This window comes from Neovison vison, chromosome 8 (genome assembly GCF_020171115.1).
Source record: "Neovison vison isolate M4711 chromosome 8, ASM_NN_V1, whole genome shotgun sequence".
Taxonomy (NCBI): Eukaryota; Metazoa; Chordata; class Mammalia; order Carnivora; family Mustelidae; genus Neogale; species Neogale vison.
The window spans coordinates 70,719,357-70,738,357 of record NC_058098.1 but is presented as its reverse complement, the minus strand read 5'-3'; the positions used below and the strand labels follow the sequence as shown (position 1 = coordinate 70,738,357).

The following is a 19,001-nucleotide window of genomic DNA, read 5'->3' as shown; positions in this document are numbered from 1 at the left end:
GGCTCGGCTCTGGTTGGGTTTGGGAGCGGAGGAGAGTTTCCGAGCTATGGCGAAGACCGGGAGGGAGGTGGATACCCAGAGCGTGGCTGCATTCACCGTGTTAAAGCGGGCGGTGGAGCTAGACTCGGAATCCCGGTACCAGCAGGCTCTGGTTTGTTACCAAGAGGGGATAGACCTGCTCATGCAGGTTCTGAGAGGTGAGCAGGGAGCCGTGGAGAGAGGATGAGAAGAAAGGAACTGGATCCCTTTGTATCTGGGGCGGAGTGAAAGTTAAAGATCCTTTCTCTGAAAGGAAGCAAATACAGAAGGTGGATATTCTACAGAACAAGTGGACTGGTTTCTTTTATATCTTTAATAGATGTCATCAAAAAAGAGGGACAGTACTCTAGATTTTTAAGAGACAGAATAAAATGTAATATATAAACTTTCATAGGACTAGTTTTGAGCAAAATGTAAAAGACTTTTGGAGCAGTTTGGAAAGTTCGAGTATGGATTGGGTAACACTCAAATTACTGATTTCGTTAAGCAGTATGGTATTTTTGAAAACTGTCTTTGGTTTTTGAGATGTAGACTGAAGTGTCCTGGGAAGAATTTGTCATGATGGCTGAATTTAATTTTAAGGAAAAACAAAAAAACAGGTGGAGCAAATGTGGCAGATCTGCATGATGGGTAATAAGGGTGTTCATTACACTATGATTACTTTTCTGTTTAGACATTTTGGTTAGAAGTAAACAAAAATAAAATCATGTAGCGGTAAAAGAAAAAACATTTGTAAGAAACGTGTGTACTGAATTTCAGTGGGAGAAATGCATAGGATTGTGGGCGGGGCAGTGAGAATTTATCTGTCCCGTAGTTACTCAATTTTGAGAAGTACCCAAACAACCATTAACAGCTAGTACAATCCCTGGCCTGTAGTAGACACCAGTAATTAGGTATTAAGCTGATTTTAGACTGGCCCCTGCTCCACACCCTCTGGGGCTCCCAGTCTGGCCTAAGATCTCCCCATTGTGCCTTTTAGCATAAGTGTTAAAGAAGCTTTGAAAAGACAGCAGAGAGTGGGGTGCTTTGGTCAGATCTGTGAAACTACAGGAGCATCTGGGTTAAGATGGTTAAGCCTCTGACTTCAGCTCAGGTCATGATACTGGAGTTCTGAGATAGAGCAGCCCACTGGGTTCCACACTCAGCTAGCTGAGACTCTGCTTCTCCTTCTGCCCCTCCCCCCACTCCTGCGTGCCCATACTCTCAAAATCCAACCAAAAAAAAGAACTATAAAACTGCTTTGGGGGGCGCCTGGGTGGCTCAGTGGGTTAAAGCCTCTGCCTTCGGCTCAGGTCATGATCTCAGAGTCCTGGGATGGAGCCCCACATCAGGCTCTCTGCTCATCAGGGAGCCTGCTTCCTCCTCTCTCTCTGCCTGCCTCTCTGCCTACTTGTAATCTCTGTCAAATAAATAAATAAAATCTTAAAATAAAAATTTAAAAGCTGCTTTGGGAAAGCCCATTTGATGATGATAATGATGGTGATGATAAAAGTAATTATCATTTATAAGTGTTGAGTGGTGGCACTGTGCGGAGTACATCAAAATCATGATCTTGTTTCATCCCTACAATTGCCCTATAAAATAGGAGGTGATATGCATAACATTAAGCTTTTCAGTTCTACCACAATTAGTTGGGTCACAATTGGAGCCCAGAGTTTTAAAGACTCAGGTATACTGACTGCCAAAAAGACAGTGTACCCTGTTGGTCAGGTGGAGCCCTGCTAAGGTTCTGGTGTTTTAGGATTTGTTTGTTGGAACACTGCTCAAGTTCTGGCACTCTGGGAATCTGAATCAGGAGAATCACAGTTTTGCTCCAGTGTGCTCTGCTGATTCTATGTGGAATTTAAGAAACAAACAAACAAACAAAAAAAAGAGGGAGGCAAACCAAGAAACAGACTCATAACTATAGAGAATAAACTGATGGGAGTTTAAAAATGAAATTATTATGGGAAATATAAGCAATATCAAAAGGACGGAATGAAGAAACTAGAAGTGAGTTGATGACTGAGTTTTGGGGGGTGGGGCTTGGGGTAAGATTTTATTGATAATGTATATTTTAAAAATACCTTACATTTTTGGGGTGGCTGGGAAAATGATTGAACATGAATTATAATGGGGAAGTCTGAAAGAGAAGCTGGTTTTGTGGAAGAAAGATAGATATTGTTTGGTGTGTTTTGATTATGCTAAGATTTCAGGCTTATGGTTGATTAGACAAAATAGTTCTCAGACTCAGCTTTGATGTGTAATAAGCCCCCTTTGTCACCTCTCCAAATTTGGGGTCCCTGCCAGTGAGTCACAATTTCAGAATCTCAACTCCTATATAAAGCTGTTTCAGAGGCTTAGTGTAAAAAATGCTCTGATCTTGTGTGATCAGAGCAAATTTGAGCCCATTTGTGCATTTTAGGACTGAGGCAAACCGTGTCTAAGGATAGGAAATTTGTAGAAGACTTGAGAAACTGGAAATAATTCCTGTACTAATTAGAAAAACTTCTTTGGAAATTTGAGAATGTATTTTTTAAATTTGTAGGTACCAAAGATGACACAAAGAAATCTAATCTCAGAAAGCAAATTACTGGCTACATGGATAGAGCAGAAATAGTGAAGAAATACTTGGATCAAGAAAAAGAAGGTAAAGGCTGATTTACAGAATGTGTCTATAAACTGTTGCAACAAAGCCTATTTCGTGCCTTGTTTCTGGCTCTGCCTTTTGGAACTCTTTGTGGTCTGGACTGTTTAAGCCTAGAGATTTACTCTACACTTCACTTCCCTATACATAATCTATTCTTAACCTTTTTTGTGGGATCCCGGGGGGAGGTGGTTTTCACATACCCTGCTGAGAATCTGATGAGAGCTATACATACTGCAAACTCTGTATGCTGTTTTAAGGAATTCACAGATCCCCCATGAAGCTTAGTGTGAACTGCAGTTGAAAGAATACTGCACAGAAATAGGGAATGTAAATCATGTATTTTATTTGTATTTCCCTTTAGAAAAGGACCAAAATGTTGAAGTAGCTAAAGAAACTCCTGGAACTTCTTTAGGATTTTGCTTTGAATCAAAACATTTCAGGAATTAAGTATTCCTAATGACTAGAGATGCTGTAGGTGTCCATCTCTACTTAGTAGTCTTATTCTTGGTTTCCGCTCAGGTCTTGACCTCAGGGTTGTGAGATTGAGCTCTGTGTTGGGCTCTGTGCGCAGGCAGCATAGAGGCTGCTTAAGATTCTCTCTCCCTCTGCCCCTCCCCGCACCCTGCTCTAAATAAATAAATAAATAAATAAGTAAAATCTTCAAAAGGTCCATTAAAAAAAAACCAACCCACATCAGTGGCTCCAGCCCTCAGCTGCTCTTCTTACTATTTATACAGCGACCCCCCCCACCTTCCTACTATTCTGTATGAGCCCATACCATGGGTATCTCCCTCCCCGAGCTCATCTGTTGGGTTGGAATAAAATGGTGTTTTCTTCACTCTAAATTGAAATGTACAATGAAATTTCCTTTTAGAACATGGGTGAAATATAGTACCATCAGCATTGTGTTTTGAACACATTGGCTTGAAAACTGATGCATAGTTGCTAATATTATATTTGTGGAAACATTAGGAACAGAATCCAAACTTCTGGTTTTTAAATAAACTTTAAATATGCAACCATAATATAAATTAGGAACTGCCATTAGGGATCATATTGTTAAAAAATCTTAAGGGTCTGTGATAATGAATTAATAATTATTCATTTGGAAGAAACAAAAACAATGGAACTATTTTACTGATCCTGTGGCATCCTAGTCATTGGCTTGGGTTGTTAAGAAGTGCTATAAGTTTCTGCGTAAAATATTCTCTGTAAGTTCTAAGAAAGACTTCTAAATTCCATATAATACTGCATTCACATGTTTCATACTTTAGGTATTAAATTGAGGATATAAAATGACTTAAATCTGAAGAGGACAAGGTAGCCCCTGAGTTCTAGCTTACGGTTCAACTCATGGTGACAGAATGTCAGCTATCATACATCTAGGCTTCTCTTGAATCAAGTGCCTGGTCTATAGGATTCGACTCAAGAACATGTTCCAGGAAATCTCTGTAACTTTCCTACTTGGCCTCCAAGAAGATAGAAGTCACTTAGGGAATTTTTTGCCTTATTTATCTCTGCGTATAGCATCTTCTATTATCTCTCATATATCTGTAGTAGGTATTTAGATATGTTTGCTGAGTGGAGAAGTTAAAAAAATGAACTTGTACTTGATCCTGATTAATCACTGTATGTAAATATGTGTAAAAAGAAAATAAATGGTCGCTGATTTTATTACTATTTTATTATCGATCTTTATTATTTTATTATTGAAATTATTATTGAAACAATTATTGTTTTGTAGATGGAAAATATCATGAGCAGATTAAAATAGAAGAGAATGCAACAGGTTTCAGTTATGAGTCGCTTTTTCAAAAATACCTTAATGAAACAGTTACAGAAGTTTGGATACAAGATCCTTATATTAGACAGATTCATCAGGTAAGTGAAGTGTACAAAAGTATGATGAAATGTTATTTAAAATGTATGAGTTAATAATAACCTATCCCAATATCTTTCAGCTATATAATTTTCTTCGATTTTGTGAGATGCTTATTAAGAAACCATGTAAAGTAAAAACTATTCATCTTCTCACCTCTCTGGATGAAGTAGGTATCTGGAAGCATTTACTCTTTCTTCGTTAACTTTATTCAGTTACGAGATGTAGTTTGAGTAAGGAAAATGTGGACACACTTCAGCTAGAACTATTTCTTTGGGAATTATCTAACAATAGGCCTAAAATACCTGCCAAGAAATATTGTTGATTTTTTTCTGATTTTGTTTTACCTTGGTTTGGCCACTTTGCTAAACTCTCAGATTCAAGTAGCTCGTCAGTTTAGTCTCCTATATGTTCCAGGAGATGATCACATGCCTGCACTATAGGTAGTTTTGTCTCTTCTTTACCAGTGATTATATCTCTTTTTCTTGACTTATTGTATTGGCCTTTGGGTGGATCATAGCATGATAGTGAGCATTTCCATCTTGATTTTGACTTAAATAGGAATGCTTCTAAATAAACCAGATTCCTAGGATTAATTTGAAAAGAAAGCAGCCCCATATGAATAACTAAACAGCATTACTAAAACACATTTTAGGAGAAGGGACAGAATGGTGTTATGTACACATTAGAAAAAAACATTTCACAGAAAAAGTGCTATTAAACTGCTTCATACTCTGGTTAATAGACTTTGAAACTAATATAGAATCTTTCCCATTTTAATTCATCCATGATACACATTGCACAGCTTAATAATAATTTGAAATACTAGTAACTGAACAGAAAATTGTATTTTTCCTATTAACAGGGTAGTGGGAAACAGCAGCAAAGTAGTGGTCTGCAAGAAATAAAAGAGTCACTCCAGAATCATGGGGTGCTGTTGGAAATAGAATATTCTTCTTCAGTTCATGACCGAGAAATTAGGTTAGTGTATACCAATATTTTAATTTTTATGCTGTTGAAAATACTTATTTTTATTTCTTTTAATACATTTATATAATTATATATAAATATTCAGTTTATTAAAATTTTAAGTAAAGCTCAATTTTAGTATCTTTTCACTTTTGAGAAAAAAAAATCTAGCTTATTATGTCTGAGTTCATAATGGAATAAAGTTTACATGTTCTATTTCATGTCAGAAGAGGAAATACTTTTCTATTCAAGTATGTAGTGTTATGGTATTGGAATAATTTTCTGGTGATAATATTTAATATTCTGATGATTTTAGTATTCTTACAGTTTATTAAATAATCTCATAGGTGTGATAGTATGCGACAGTGTCAGAAGGAAACAGTATATGCAGGTATTTTAGTAGTGTGTTCCTCTATTTAGCACAATGGCTTTCATATGTTTATAGTAACTGCACCCTTAGTTTTAGTGAAAACTTAAACGCAACCTAAATGCAGAGCCGGTGAAAATGCAGTGCTGTGGCTGAAGCAGAAGTCAGGATCCAGAGCTCTTCTTGCTTATGTCCTCCATCTCTAGGTAGGGGAACCCCTGTAACACACTATAGTCTGCCTGAATACATGTAGCAAAACAGGAAGGTTTTGTCAGAAATCTGAAATTCAAGAGTAAGATTTAGTTGAATTGTCACACTTGTTACTGGCTAATCAAATCAATTCATGGTTTCTTTGGATATTTTTATTTCATTGTAGACATAGCCCATGAGTAACCCCTGGTTTTGTTCAACTCATGGCACTGCAGAAAGTGATTTTCTTTGTTAGGAGGAAATGTTGCTGGTGCTTGCTACACTACACCTTTGATAACTGTCTGATCTAAATTTCTGGAATATAATACTGTATTCAATAGGTTTAATAATGGATGGATGATTAAGATTGGAAGGGGACTTGACTATTTTAAGAAACCACAGGTAGGATATAGTCTTATGAGTATGTTATACTCCTTTTGTATCATTTTAACAACATGGCTGTGGGTATTTTTAATTAAAAAAAAAACTCTTTTCTTCTCTTCTTAGAGTCGTTTTTCCCTTGGATATTGTGATTTTGATTTAAGACCATGTCATGAAACAACAGTGGATATTTTTCATAATAAGTACACAAAAAAAATATGATGGGTAGCAGCTTAATTTGCATTATATATTTCTATTTTAAGTGAATATTGATTTTGTTACTTTGGACAGATCATTCCTATAATTATGAATTTAACAATAAATTTTTACATTTCTACTAATTTATGGTTCCATTTTTCAGTTATGTAACCAATCCTAAATATTTTTATAAATACATTATTCAGTAGATGTACAGCATTTCCAGTCACAAGATTAATTTGAACATTTTACTAGCTTTTCTCTTATTTGACTGTTGGAGAATGAATCAATAAATAATGAGCACCAATTATGAAAATGAATTGGATATTAATCTTGCCCCGGGAATTTAGCATCTGGGAGGAAAAATCATGGATTAGAGTATTCTTTTAAGAGGCAGATGGGCTTGTGGGTCAATAACCAGGAAAAAAATGTTAATTTTATTACAATTACTTGTCCCTGTTAGAAATTCACCAACATTCATTTATCCAGTATCACTTTACTCCGTAAAGGCAAATCAACCTGCTTAGTTATGCAGATACATTTTGCATCTTATTCAACCTTGGTTGGCACATTTGTAAAGCTTTGCAGCTTATAATCAACTGTTCTGGGTAAGCTTATCCATCCAGATGCCAGTTGACTGGTTGGGGATGAAGACTAGGTTCCATGGAGATAGGCTGGGATTGGGGATAAAGGTAAAAGTAACGGGCAGTCCAGAAGCTTAAAGAATAAGCTAAGCCAGTCTGTGGAGGGAAATAGAAGTACTCGTGTTGGGGAATACATGCATATAAATATCATTTCTGGAAAAGACTGAAGATTACCTTCAAGATTAAATAGTGTGTAAGACCAAAGCCAGGTAGAAGCCATGGGAATAAGGTCAGGCAGAGTGGTCCTGGGTGACTTGGACACCAGGTTTATGTTTTACCTCTGGGAGCCAGCAGTCACCTGACTGAGTTGACATAAAAGACCAACAAGGGATTCCAGAAAAGTTCCTAATGTTTTTGTTTAATATTTTCAGGTTCAGGTGCTGGTAATGCTGAACCTGAAAAGTCTCAAGCCAGTTTGTCAAGCTTTTTCATATGGAAATTCAGGGTCTCAGGAGAGCAAGTGTTGGACTTAATCAGAAGTTACTTTCTACAAAGTATTGTAGCTTATTTTGCCAGGTGCCTATCAGGATGTGGAAGTAGAAGGGCTTTTCATTCAGGTGAGAACATGTATTAGACCTCCTCCTTTTTATGTTAAAATAACCACTCTGATTTCTTCTAGAGCGTGTGAATCTATCACTATAGAGATTCAGCAGTCACAACCCTATGAAATTAACTTTGGGTTAACCAACCTACATAGGGATACTGCCTAAGAGGTACTGATATTTAAGGAAGAGCACCTATCCATTATTTATAGTAATGGATAAAGCAATAATGCATCCATTATTCTAGATATTTGAAATCTATCCCCAGATTCAATTAAAACATTAGAAGACTACCATATGCAAGTTACTTATTAAATACATCAAGCAATGTGCAAGAACTGTGTGAGAAAACTGTAAACTTTATGGAAGAATGTAAAAGAAAACTAGGAAAGACAATTATATTCTTGAATGGGAAGGCTTAATAAGATGTTATTTCTCCCTAATTTGTAAATTAAATGACAAAGAGACTAATACTAGGAGACTTGCTTGATAAGTCTAGAGACAAAAAGTTATAATATATATATTTTTAAAGTATAGGCATAAGAATGGACAAATCAGTGGGGTAGAGTAAAGAGTCTGGAAACACCTGAGAGAGAAAGTAAATGTGTATATGGGTCCTTAATGCACAACAAAGGTATGATTCATATTAGTGGGGAAAGAGTAGACTATTCAATAAATGTTTGGAAAAAAACATTAGATCTCTACCTCACATAGAGGTTATTCTGTTAAAGAGCTAATTAAATGAAAAAAAAAATTTTTTTTCCCTAAGATTTTATCCATTTGGGAGAAAGAGAACATGAGAGAGAGAGAGAGAGCAAGGGCAGAGATATAGAGGGAAAAGCAGGCTCCGTGCTCAGCAGGGAGCCTGATGTGGGACTCCATCCCAGGACTCTGGGATCATGACCCGACCCAAGGCAGATGCTTTTTTTTTTTTTTTAAATTAAAATTATTTATTTTTTTAAATAAACATATAATGTATTTTTATCCCCAGGGGTACAGGTCTGTGAATCGCCAGGTTTACACATTTCACAGCACTCATAATAGCACATACCCTCCCCAATGTCCATATCCCCACCACCCTCTCCCGTCCTCCCTCCCCCCAGCAACCCTCAGTCTGTTTTTTGAGATTGGGTCTTTTATGGTTTGTCTCCCTCCCAATCCCACCTTATTTCATTTTTTCTTTTCCTACCCCCCACCCCCCCCATTGCATCTCCACTTCTTCATATCAGGGAGATCATATGATAGTTGTCTTTCTCTGATTGACTTATTTCGCTAAGCATGATACCCTCTAGTTCCATCCACGTCGTTGCAAATGGCAAGATTTCATTTCTTTTGATGGCTGCATAGTATTCCATTGTGTATATATACCACATCTTCTTTATCCATTCATCTGTTGATGGACATCTAGGTTCTTTCCATAGTTTGGCTGTTGTGGACATTGCTGCTATAAACATTCGGGTGCACGTGCCCCTTCGGAGCACCACGTTTGTCTCTTTAGGATATATACCCAGTAGTGCAATCGCTGGGTCATAGGGTAGCTCTATTTTCAGTTTTTTGAGGAACCTCCACATGGTTTTCCAGAGTGGTTGCACCAGCTTGTATTCCCACCAACAGTGTAGGAGGGTTCCCCTCTCTAAGGCAGATGCTTAATTGACTGAGCCATCCAGGTGCCCTGAAAAGTTAACGCTCAACTAAATATACTAGGATAACACAAAACCCAGGAATTATCAAGGAAAGGAAAAGGCAAAAGATTTGATCATGTAAATATTGAAAACTTGAGAGAACCATAAAAAGTTATGTTGACATCAAATTTATAGCATATAAAGGGTTTTTTTTTTTTTTAAAGATTTTATTTATTTATTTGAGAGAGAGACAGTGAGAGAGAACATGAGTGAGGAGAAGGTCAGAGGGAGAAGCAGACTTCCCATGGAGCTGGGAGCCTGATGTGGGACTCGATCCTGGGACTCCAGGATCATGACCTGAGCCGAAGGCAGTCGTCCAACCAACTGAGCCACCCAGGCGCCCATAAAGGGTTAACAGTACTAATATATAAGGAAGATAGCCAGATTTTCCAGAAGTGAATTCAATCTTGCCTCCCTTAGCCTTACCAAGGACTTTGGGCGATCTTTTTCTCTCTGCTGCATTGTTTCTGCCAGTACAGACCTGCCCAGCGAAGATACTACCCACCCTATTTCTTTGTTCTTTGTGAACAAACTCCCTAAAGTTTTCTATAGAGTTTTTCCCATTTCCTTACCACGTATTAATACTTCAGTGCACTTTAACCAGGCTATCCAATCATTCCACTGAAATTCCTCTTGTCAAGGTCACCAATGACTTCCATTATTACCATATCTGGTGGGTACTTCCTAACCTTCATATTACTTGAACTTTCAGGAGTATTTGACCCAATTGGCCACTCCCTTCTTAAAATTCTTAAATTCCATGAAACATACTTTCCTTCTCCTCCATCCTGTCTTTTAAATATTGGTATTCTCCTAAATTAGATATTAAGTAGAACCACTTTTTTTTTAAAAAAAATCTACACTCTCCCTCACGTGATTATACCAGTAATTTCTTATTGAAAAGCCACAGAAACTGCTCTTACTTGATGTAAGCAAAAAAGAGATTATAAAGATAGTGGGTAGTTCCGACCATCACCCCAAGAGTTACAGACTGGGCCTTGGAAGTGCTGCAGTGAAAAAAACCCATATCTTGAATCACAACACAGAACTAATTGTTGGTACCACTGCTGACCCTAAGGCAGCCTGAGCTTTAAGTAGCCTTATTACCACTTCTGTCACTTAAATTATTGGGCACTTAAACGCTGCCATGCTTAGCACCTATACCCCAGAAATTCAGGCCCTGGTACTACTGCCAGAGAAGGGTTTTCCCCACCCTAGGTTCACTTCATCATGTTCCATTCAGAGTCTGAAGCAAGCACAACAGATTGGTCTAAGTCATGTACCCTCACCCTAGATTCAAGAGAGGCTTAGGAAGAGAGTACAGTGAAAATTTCAGTGTCCATAGAGGGGAGTGATGTTGTTTTTTAACCTCTGGAGTTCCCCAGGTGAAATTCAAAACTGGCGTCCATACACTCAGGGAAAGGAGAGACTGAAGAAAGAGGCAGACCACTCTAGATTGGTAGGTGGGATTTAATAAGCAATGGAACTTACAAATGAGGCTTGTCTTGGGTGGCTACAAGATAAGTAATCTCCATACATGCCGTGGAGAGGTGGTCAAGAATTCATGGGGGCCTTGATGGGATACAAGTCACACACAATCTGGATAGTCTCAGTAACATACTACTCTCTCAAAGCTGAGTCCATGAAGTGGCTTCTAGTGTGGGAGCACTGGGCAGAACACACAGTCCAAGGATGGGGAGGGTGTAAAGAGCCTCTGATTGCCCATATCCAGTTCAGGGGTCAACTGCAGTCACATCCTTTTGACGTCTCCATCAGGTGGATTCTGCCTTGCAGTAAGGTTTTTTAAATTGGAGAATTCCTCAAAGAGTGAGGGGACTCAGGTGCTAAACACTTATGCTTTAAAATGAATATAAAGATTCACAAGTATCCATTTTCATGACTTAAAATACTATGTATATGCTGTCACCTCCTAAATATATAAATTAAGCCAAAGCTTTCCTTGGAGCTGTGATCCTATAAATTCAGCTGCCTATTTGGCATTTTTTCTGGCATTTCAGAAGCACACAGTCATTTCAAATACAGGATGCTGCAACTGAACTTTAGAAACACTTTCCCCCACTGGGAATGGGATGGGAGCATCCATCCAGTTGCTCAAATAAGAAATCTAGGAATCGTTCTTGATTTCTCATCTCCTTTATCCTCATATGGAAGAAATCAGAAAATTCTGTGGACTCTCACTGCAAAACATACCTTTTCTATTCCAGGTGATGTTTGTTAAATTTCCCTTTTGGAACTTGAAGTCTTTAATCACCTTTCAACTGATGATATCCTTGCTTTTAAGAAACAAGTGGTATCAGAAAAGCATGAGTTCTTTATTGTCCCAAAGCACATCATGCCAGGTTTTTATAGCTTTCTTGGAAAGCAATTTTAACACATTGCAGCAAATATAATGCATAAAATATATGCCCATGAAAAATCTCTTCAAAATTATTTATTTGCTATTTAATATTGCTGGAGAAGAACAGAAGGACCTGCCTATGAAACCTGACTCAAATGAAGAATGGTTAGACTGCCAATTATGTTTGTCCCAGGAGCCCCTTGAAAAGTAAAATCCTCTTCACTTATTCCATTCCCACACTGAGAGAACCAGCTATAGGCAAAACCCTGTGTGTCCACTCCTATCCCTCCCCTTCATCATAAAAAAAGGGGTGAAATGTGGATCCACTCAGTTACAAGAGCTCATAAGAGCTAAATTCACGTGTTAAAATCCTAACCCCCAGTACCTCAGAACGTGACTGTATTTGGAGATAAGGTCTTCAAAGAGTTATAGAGTTAAAATGATGTCTTTAGAGTGGACCCTAATCCAGTAAGATTGGTGTCCTTATAAGAAGTGGAAATTTTGACATAGATATGCACACTCAGAGGAAACCTAACAGCACCCCAGATGGTGTTAAAGGTTAATGTGCTTCAAGCTTATGCACTTCTTGCTTGCTGTCCTAAATCCAAGTTTATAGCAGTACTAACCTACTTCCTTTAAGATCCTGCACACTGAGGAACTTGAGGAACAAAGAACCAGACTTTCCAGAAGATAAGGCTTGACCACACTCAAAAATAGCCACCACTGACCAGGGGCATCCTCATTAAGAGACATATGGGAGCCTTGATTCCTGGTACAGGGGGAGGAGTCCATACTGCTTTGCAGGATATGGCTCATTGGGCTGCAGGGGCATCCTTTACTGAGAGACACTTAGGAGCCTTGATTATTGGTAGAGCAGAGGATTCTGTAAGATTTTTAGAGGACCGATGATTAACTGCTGAGCACCAACTTCTGCACATAGTACCCCTCACCGTTTCCTGCACCTTCCCTTTTAAAAAGGTATTTCCCCTGGACAGGAAAGAAGGTCTTTGAGACGTTAATCTCCCATTTTTCCACGTTGCCAACTTCTTCAATAAAGCAACCTTTCCTTTTCCACCAAGACTTACCTCTTGAGTATTGCCTTTGGAGCGGTGAGTTTGGAAATGGCCCCCTCTCTGATAACAGTAAGAGAGCAAGAAGGCAGCTATCTGCAGGCCAAGGAGAGAGGCCATAGGAGACACCAAACCCATTCAGCACTTTGATCTTGGACTTCCTGGCCTCCAGAACTGTGAGAAAATATATTTTTATTATATAAGCCACATAATCTGTGGTATTTTGTTATGGCAGCCCTAGCAAACTAATATACACTGCTTTATTGTTTCCCTTTAAAAGGAATCAGAATGAAACCTTGTCCTGAAAATGGAAGTCATCCTTTAATTTTGACAAAGGCTTAACACAATGTCAGCATCTCTCCATGGATACTGCCAGCATTACCTCTGCTGGGATTCCTGCAGTAGTCTCCTAAAAGACTTTCTGCTTTCTGTCTTCTCTTCCTCCAATCCATTCTCCACAGAGCAGACGGAAGAGTCTATAACAACTGCAGTATCATTGCACTTAAAATAAGATCTATGTCTACCTTGGGCTATCTGTCCCTACATGATCTGGTCTCTTTTCTCTCCATCCCCATCTTGCTCCATGCTCCCCCTTGTTCTCACACTTCAGTTTGCTTATACTTCCTTTGCAATAACCTTTTAGCTGCTTTAGGGCTCTCTGAGTGCTGTTGTGTGGTAGAGTATACTTTAGAAAAATGTTTGCAATAAGATCTCTCAGACCCAGTAGTAATTTTTGTAATGACTTTAACATTCCTCTCATGAAGAGGTGGTTATCGATGTTCTCTCCTCTTGGATTTGGTTGCATGTGAGACTATACAGGTTGCTTCCAGGATAAGATATACAAGGAAACCGTTTCTGTTAGGCTTTCTTGAGTCACTTGTTCTGGGAATCCAGCTACCATGCTGTGAGGAAGTTCAGGCAGCCTTGATTAGGCCCAAGTGGAAAGGACTTGAAGCCTTCAACCCATAGGTCCAGCTGAGCTCCCAGGCAACTGCCAGCACCAACTTGCCAACCATGTGAGCCATCTTGAAACAGGTATTTCCAGCTCTTTAGGCTGTCCTAGCCGATGCCACTGGATCATACGCACTATCCCCATGAAAGCTCAAATTGTAGATTTATGAATAAAATAAATGTTGTTTTAAGCCACTAAGTTTTGGAGTGGTTTGTTAAGAGGCAATAAATAACTGACAAAACTTGGAATGCTCTCCTCCCCATTCCACTCAGCTTGGCTGCTTCTCATTCTTCAGGTCTCCATTTCAATGTCCTCTCCCTGATAGCTCTAGTTAGGTAGCCCCTATTATTGTCCATTTTAACTACCAGGGCTTTTCTTGCCTTATAAATTATATACTGATTTGTTTGTGTTAGGCTCATGTTTTTTAAACTCCAGTCTTGACCTAATAGTGATGATAAAATCATTTTTAAAAGATGAAATAAAACCAAATATAAAATGTCAAGTAAGTAACTAGTATAGGATAAACATTGCATTGTAAAACTTGTTAGGTATAGATAATATCTGTGCTAGTACATTATATAAAACATATTTTTTTACTGTAGTCTTTAAGGAGTTTAATATATAAATTGTCAATTCCTGAGCTCATTGTAAGTCTCTTTCATTCACCATGAACATCCAACAACTACAAAGTACCTGGCACATAGTAAGCATTCAGAAAACAGACACTAAGTACTGTAGAAATCAGAGGAGTATGTGAGCGAACTATAAAAACACAAAGTGGTTGTCGGCGATGTTACTCCTTGAAGAAATTTGGCAATGAGAAGATGTAGAGATACAACAAAACCTTAAGCAGGTATTCTGGGGAGAGAAGAGACATGAGCATGTTTATTCACTATGTCTGAGGATCCAGTAAGTGGAGACAGAAAACGTAAGATAAAAAATATAAACATTTAATAGTAGAAGGCCCCAAAAGGTTGGAAAGGACAAAGATCAAGGTACAACTAGCCTTAAGGGAAAGGTGTTATTTGAGAACGAATGAGAAATGTTGAGAGGAAATGAGGTGCAGAAGGAGCTCATTTATGAAGGCTTCCACTGTCATATTATGAGTCAAGGTTTGTGACAAGAGGAGTAGAGTTCTGAGTTAAAGAAAAGTGGAAACACTTATGAATAAGGCCTCTGAAGCATGAGGGAGTCAATGGAGAGGAACTGAATCTGACACCAATAAAGGATAAATATAAATATGAAATTGGTTTAATTTGCATGATTATGTGAATTTTCTTCCACCATTGCCTGTCATTACTCCTATGACAGGAGTAAAAATTCAGCTGATGGGATAATAACAAAACAAAGGCCATTGTAGGTCAAGAGAGAAAAGCAAATGACAATGCTGGTAAGAAGACAGTATACTTGAAAGAATTCAGGGTTGGATAGGAAGGGAGATGAAGCAAGAGATTTTGAGGGTTAAGGGCTTAGAAAAGTGCAATGGGTTTAATTTAACAAGAGAGGACAGTGGATGAGAAAGTACAGCTGATACTTGAATAATGTGGGGGTTAGAGATGCTGACCATGGCAGTTGAAAATCCACATAAAACTTTGTCTCCCCCAAAAATGTAACTAGTAGCCTACTAAAACAGCAGCCTTACTAGTAACCATCAAGACATATTTTGAATGTATTATATACTGTATTTTTACAATGAAGCTAGAAAAAATGTTACTTAAAAATCATAAGAGAGGGGCCCCTGTATAGCTCAATTGGTTGGGCGTCTGCCTTTGGCTCAGGTCATGATCTCAGGGTCCTGGGATTGAGTCCCACATTGGGCTCCCTGCCCTGCTTCTCCCTCTCACTCTGCCTCTCCCCCTGCTTATGCGCTCTCTCTCTCTCTCAGATAAATAAAATATTTTTTAAAAAAATCATAAGTGGGGCACCTGGGTGGCTCAGTGGGTTTAGCCTCTGCCTTCAGCTTGGGTCATGATCTCAGGTCCTAGGATTGAGCCCCGTGTCAGGCTCTCTGCTCCGCAGGGAGCCTGCTTCCCCGCCCCTCTCTGCCTGCCTCTCTGCCTACTTGTGATCTCTCTCTCTCTCTCTCAAATAAATAAAATCTTTAAAAAAAACTGTAAGAGAAAATACATTTATAGCACTGTAAAACATCTACATGTAATTGAAACCATGCAGTTCAAACTCACTATTCAAGGGTCAACCGTATAATTAAAAGGAAGAATTTTAGAGTTTAAATTATCAGAGGTGACAAGAAGCCTGGGTTATATTCCTTAGGGGTGAGAAAAAGAACTAACTCAGAGATCATAGTGTTGAGTATCATATACACCCCCATGATGGTAACAGAAAAAGGAGCAGATATATGTGTGCTAGATGAAAAAAAAATCATTGAAAAAAGGGGACTTAAGAAAACACAGACTAGGTGAAAATTCCTAACAGTGAATAGTCACCGAAAGAGACTAGGTCTTTTTTAAGAGACTTATGATGAGGGTTCCTGGCTGGCTCAGTTGGTAAAGCATATGACTCTTGATCTCTTGATCTCAGGGTTGTGAGTTCAAGCGCCATATTTGGTGTAGAGATTACTTTAAAAAAAAAAAGACATACAAGGTACCTTAAACATTTTATCATAAAATTGTTAATATTAAGAAATTTATTTGGAATCACATTATTCCCTTAATTTTTTCACAGAGAATATTCCATCTATTGTGTAGTTCATCATCTTCTGGACATGTTCTATGTAAAATATTTGTTAGCATAGTAATTTCATTTGGGCAGAACTTACTGCCAATAAAACTTGAATTTAATTTGTCACATATTTCCAGTGGCAACCAGTGATTAGGTGCTTCAATATTACAGATTTCAATCCTTCCATCCTTTATGTCTATAAATATTTTAATTTCCAAGTGTGACTGTTCATATAATACATTAAAGGAAGTGTTTATACTAAACTTCGGAGTTTTGCCATATATCCACTCCCAGGTCTGTAGTTCTCTGGCTTTGTTATTTATTCCAGGAAACAGGGTCTCATCTGTTGGATTTATTAGATTGATATGGTTATCAATTTGATGATAAGCAGCATACTCTGCTGCAATAGCATTCATGAGTACTTCGCAGGTCAGAGTGGGATCTTTTTCCAAAAGATTTTTTACTATGGAAGGTATGCTTGCAGTGGCATTGCTCCTGATCCCTTGGTAAGGGCTCTTCAGCAAAGATGACAACGAGGTCCTATCAGTACTACATAATAAAGTGCAATGGTGATACGCAGTAGTCCGGCCAATCTTAGAAGCTGTTCCTGAGATTTTAAACTGTCCATCTAGCAAAAGGTCACATCTTTTGGTGGCCTGTATATCCAGCTGGGGTTGGACAGCTTTCAGAGCCCTCACAACTAATTTTAGATTCTGCATTCTGTCATACTTTTTTTTGGTTGTAAAGAAAGTCAAATTGATATTACCCATATCATGGTAGACTGTTCCTCCTCCACTTCTTCTCCGAGCCAGTTTCACACCTTCTTCTCTCATCAGATTCAGGTTGCACTCCTGCCAAGGATTCTGATGCCTGCCTATTACAACAGAAGGAGAATTTCTCCACAAGAAAAGAACCGGCTTGCCTTCTAGATTCACATGGTCATGGATCCAGTCTTCTACAGCCAGATTTTGATAAATATCACTGGAAACTGACTGGAAAATGAGCCCACTTTTTACTTTGTTTTTAAACCCAGCTGCTGGGACCTTGCAGTTACAAAGTAACTGGAAGCAGTTCTTCATGGAAAATGGGATCAGCATGCTTTTAAAAATGGAAGACTCCGGCACCTGCGTGGCTCAGTTGGTTAAGCATCTGCCTTTGGCTCAGGTCATGATCCCAGGGTCTTGGGATCGAGTCCTGCATTGGGGTTCCTCATCCGTGGGGAGCCTGGTTCTCCCTCTCCTTCTGCCGCTCCCCTGCTTGTTCTGTGAATAAATAAATAAAATCTTAAAAAAATAATAATAAAAATGGAAGACAAATTAATCAGTTGGGAAAAAGAAAAACTATTTTCTAGCTATTGATTCTTGGTCATTTTAGGTAAACTTTTCCAAGTATCCAGCCGCTTTTCTTGTCTTTTAGCTTTATCCTTGGTCTTTAGAAACTCTATAACAGAGTACTCAAAGAAAATAAACAAAGACAAACCTCAAAAAATTTCAGTTGAAACAAAGGGCACAGATTTTTCAAACAATAAATCTGCAAATTCATTATTTAATATCTCAAAGCGAAACAAATTATCCTGAATTCACAGATAATACATGTTCATTGAGAAAAATGAGAAAATACATATAAAAAGCAAAATAAAAGAATCCATAATACCACCCTCTGTGGATAACCACAGTTCACACTTTGGTGTGTACCTGTTTTTTTCTGTGCATGTGTAAACACACACACCCCCAAATTGGAACCATATTGTTATTTCAATGTTAAAGCTATTTTTATATCAGCTTTAATGTGTAATATCTCATTGTCCTATATACCACAGTTTACTACCAGATCAGTCTCTTAGTTTGTAATTTTTGGGTTGTTTAAAGTTTTCTGGTGTTATCAATGATATATTAATGAACATCTCTGTGGAAAGCTTTAATTTTGTCCTTAAAATACTTTAAAAAAATTATTCCTATTTGACTTTGAGACTTGGTTTACTAAGTCTCAGTATAATTCAGTTACAATATAATTCTTTTATTTAGTTTAATATTTAATTAAAATAGACCCCCTGAATTTAGGGGAAGAGGCCATTAGAGTATCCAGGTTATATGGAAAGGCTATGGACAATTTCATTATGTTTGGACACTTTACATGTTATTTTTGTTAGCAGTGCTGATGGCAACAGGCTGAAATACTAGCTATAATAAGTATTTTGACTAGTATGTTTGTAAAGAAACCATTCTATTTCAACTCTATTTCTTGGGATTCTCATAATTTTTCTTTAGCATAAAGAACTGGGATAAAATGTGTTACTAAAGTTCAAAACTACTATCTTCTGTAGTTCAGTAGTGTCCGACAAGCACAAATAAGAGAGTCTTCATATTTTCATCACTCTTCATACATTTTGATAAACTACACTACAGAAAAGTTAATTCAATTT

The 19,001-nt window shown here is 38.0% G+C and overlaps 2 protein-coding genes across 4 annotated transcripts; one reads left to right on the top strand and one right to left on the bottom strand.

Annotated features, from left to right (window-relative positions):
* The first annotated feature begins 3 nt into the window (after nucleotides 1-3).
* MITD1 (microtubule interacting and trafficking domain containing 1) lies at nucleotides 4-17,495 on the top strand. Of its 3 annotated transcripts, none has more exons than XR_006386199.1 (7): nucleotides 4-197; nucleotides 2,567-2,668; nucleotides 4,413-4,549; nucleotides 4,630-4,716; nucleotides 5,413-5,528; nucleotides 7,667-7,852; nucleotides 17,416-17,495. XR_006386199.1 is itself a non-coding variant. In XM_044263889.1 (7 exons), exons 1-7 carry the CDS (start codon nucleotides 47-49, stop codon nucleotides 6,673-6,675), a joined length of 750 nt encoding a protein of 249 aa, XP_044119824.1. In that variant the 5' UTR covers nucleotides 4-46; the 3' UTR covers nucleotides 6,676-6,794. The 3 variants fall into 3 exon arrangements, 1 of the variants encoding a protein (XP_044119824.1); XR_006386200.1 differs by lacking the exons at nucleotides 7,667-7,852; nucleotides 17,416-17,495 and adding exons at nucleotides 6,260-6,474; nucleotides 6,580-6,617; XM_044263889.1 differs by lacking the exons at nucleotides 7,667-7,852; nucleotides 17,416-17,495 and adding exons at nucleotides 6,414-6,474; nucleotides 6,580-6,794.
* On the bottom strand, nucleotides 16,514-17,731 carry LIPT1 (lipoyltransferase 1). Its single transcript, XM_044263888.1, has one exon. The coding sequence runs from the start codon at nucleotides 17,674-17,676 to the stop codon at nucleotides 16,555-16,557; it is 1,122 nt and encodes a 373-aa protein (XP_044119823.1). The 5' UTR covers nucleotides 17,677-17,731; the 3' UTR covers nucleotides 16,514-16,554.
* Between the last annotated feature and the right edge of the window lie 1,270 nt (nucleotides 17,732-19,001).

Excerpts from the sequence above, each read along its gene's own strand:
- MITD1 (XM_044263889.1), top strand. The coding sequence starts at position 47 with ATGGCGAAGACCGGGAGGGAGGTGGATACCCAGAGCGTGGCTGCATTC. Across the intron at positions 4,717-5,412 it reads TTCTCACCTCTCTGGATGAA|GGTAGTGGGAAACAGCAGCA; the intron begins GTAGGTATCTGG and ends TCCTATTAACAG. Across the intron at positions 6,475-6,579 it reads ACTATTTTAAGAAACCACAG|AGTCGTTTTTCCCTTGGATA; the intron begins GTAGGATATAGT and ends TTCTCTTCTTAG.
- LIPT1 (XM_044263888.1), bottom strand. The coding sequence starts at position 17,676 with ATGCTGATCCCATTTTCCATGAAGAACTGCTTCCAGTTACTTTGTAAC.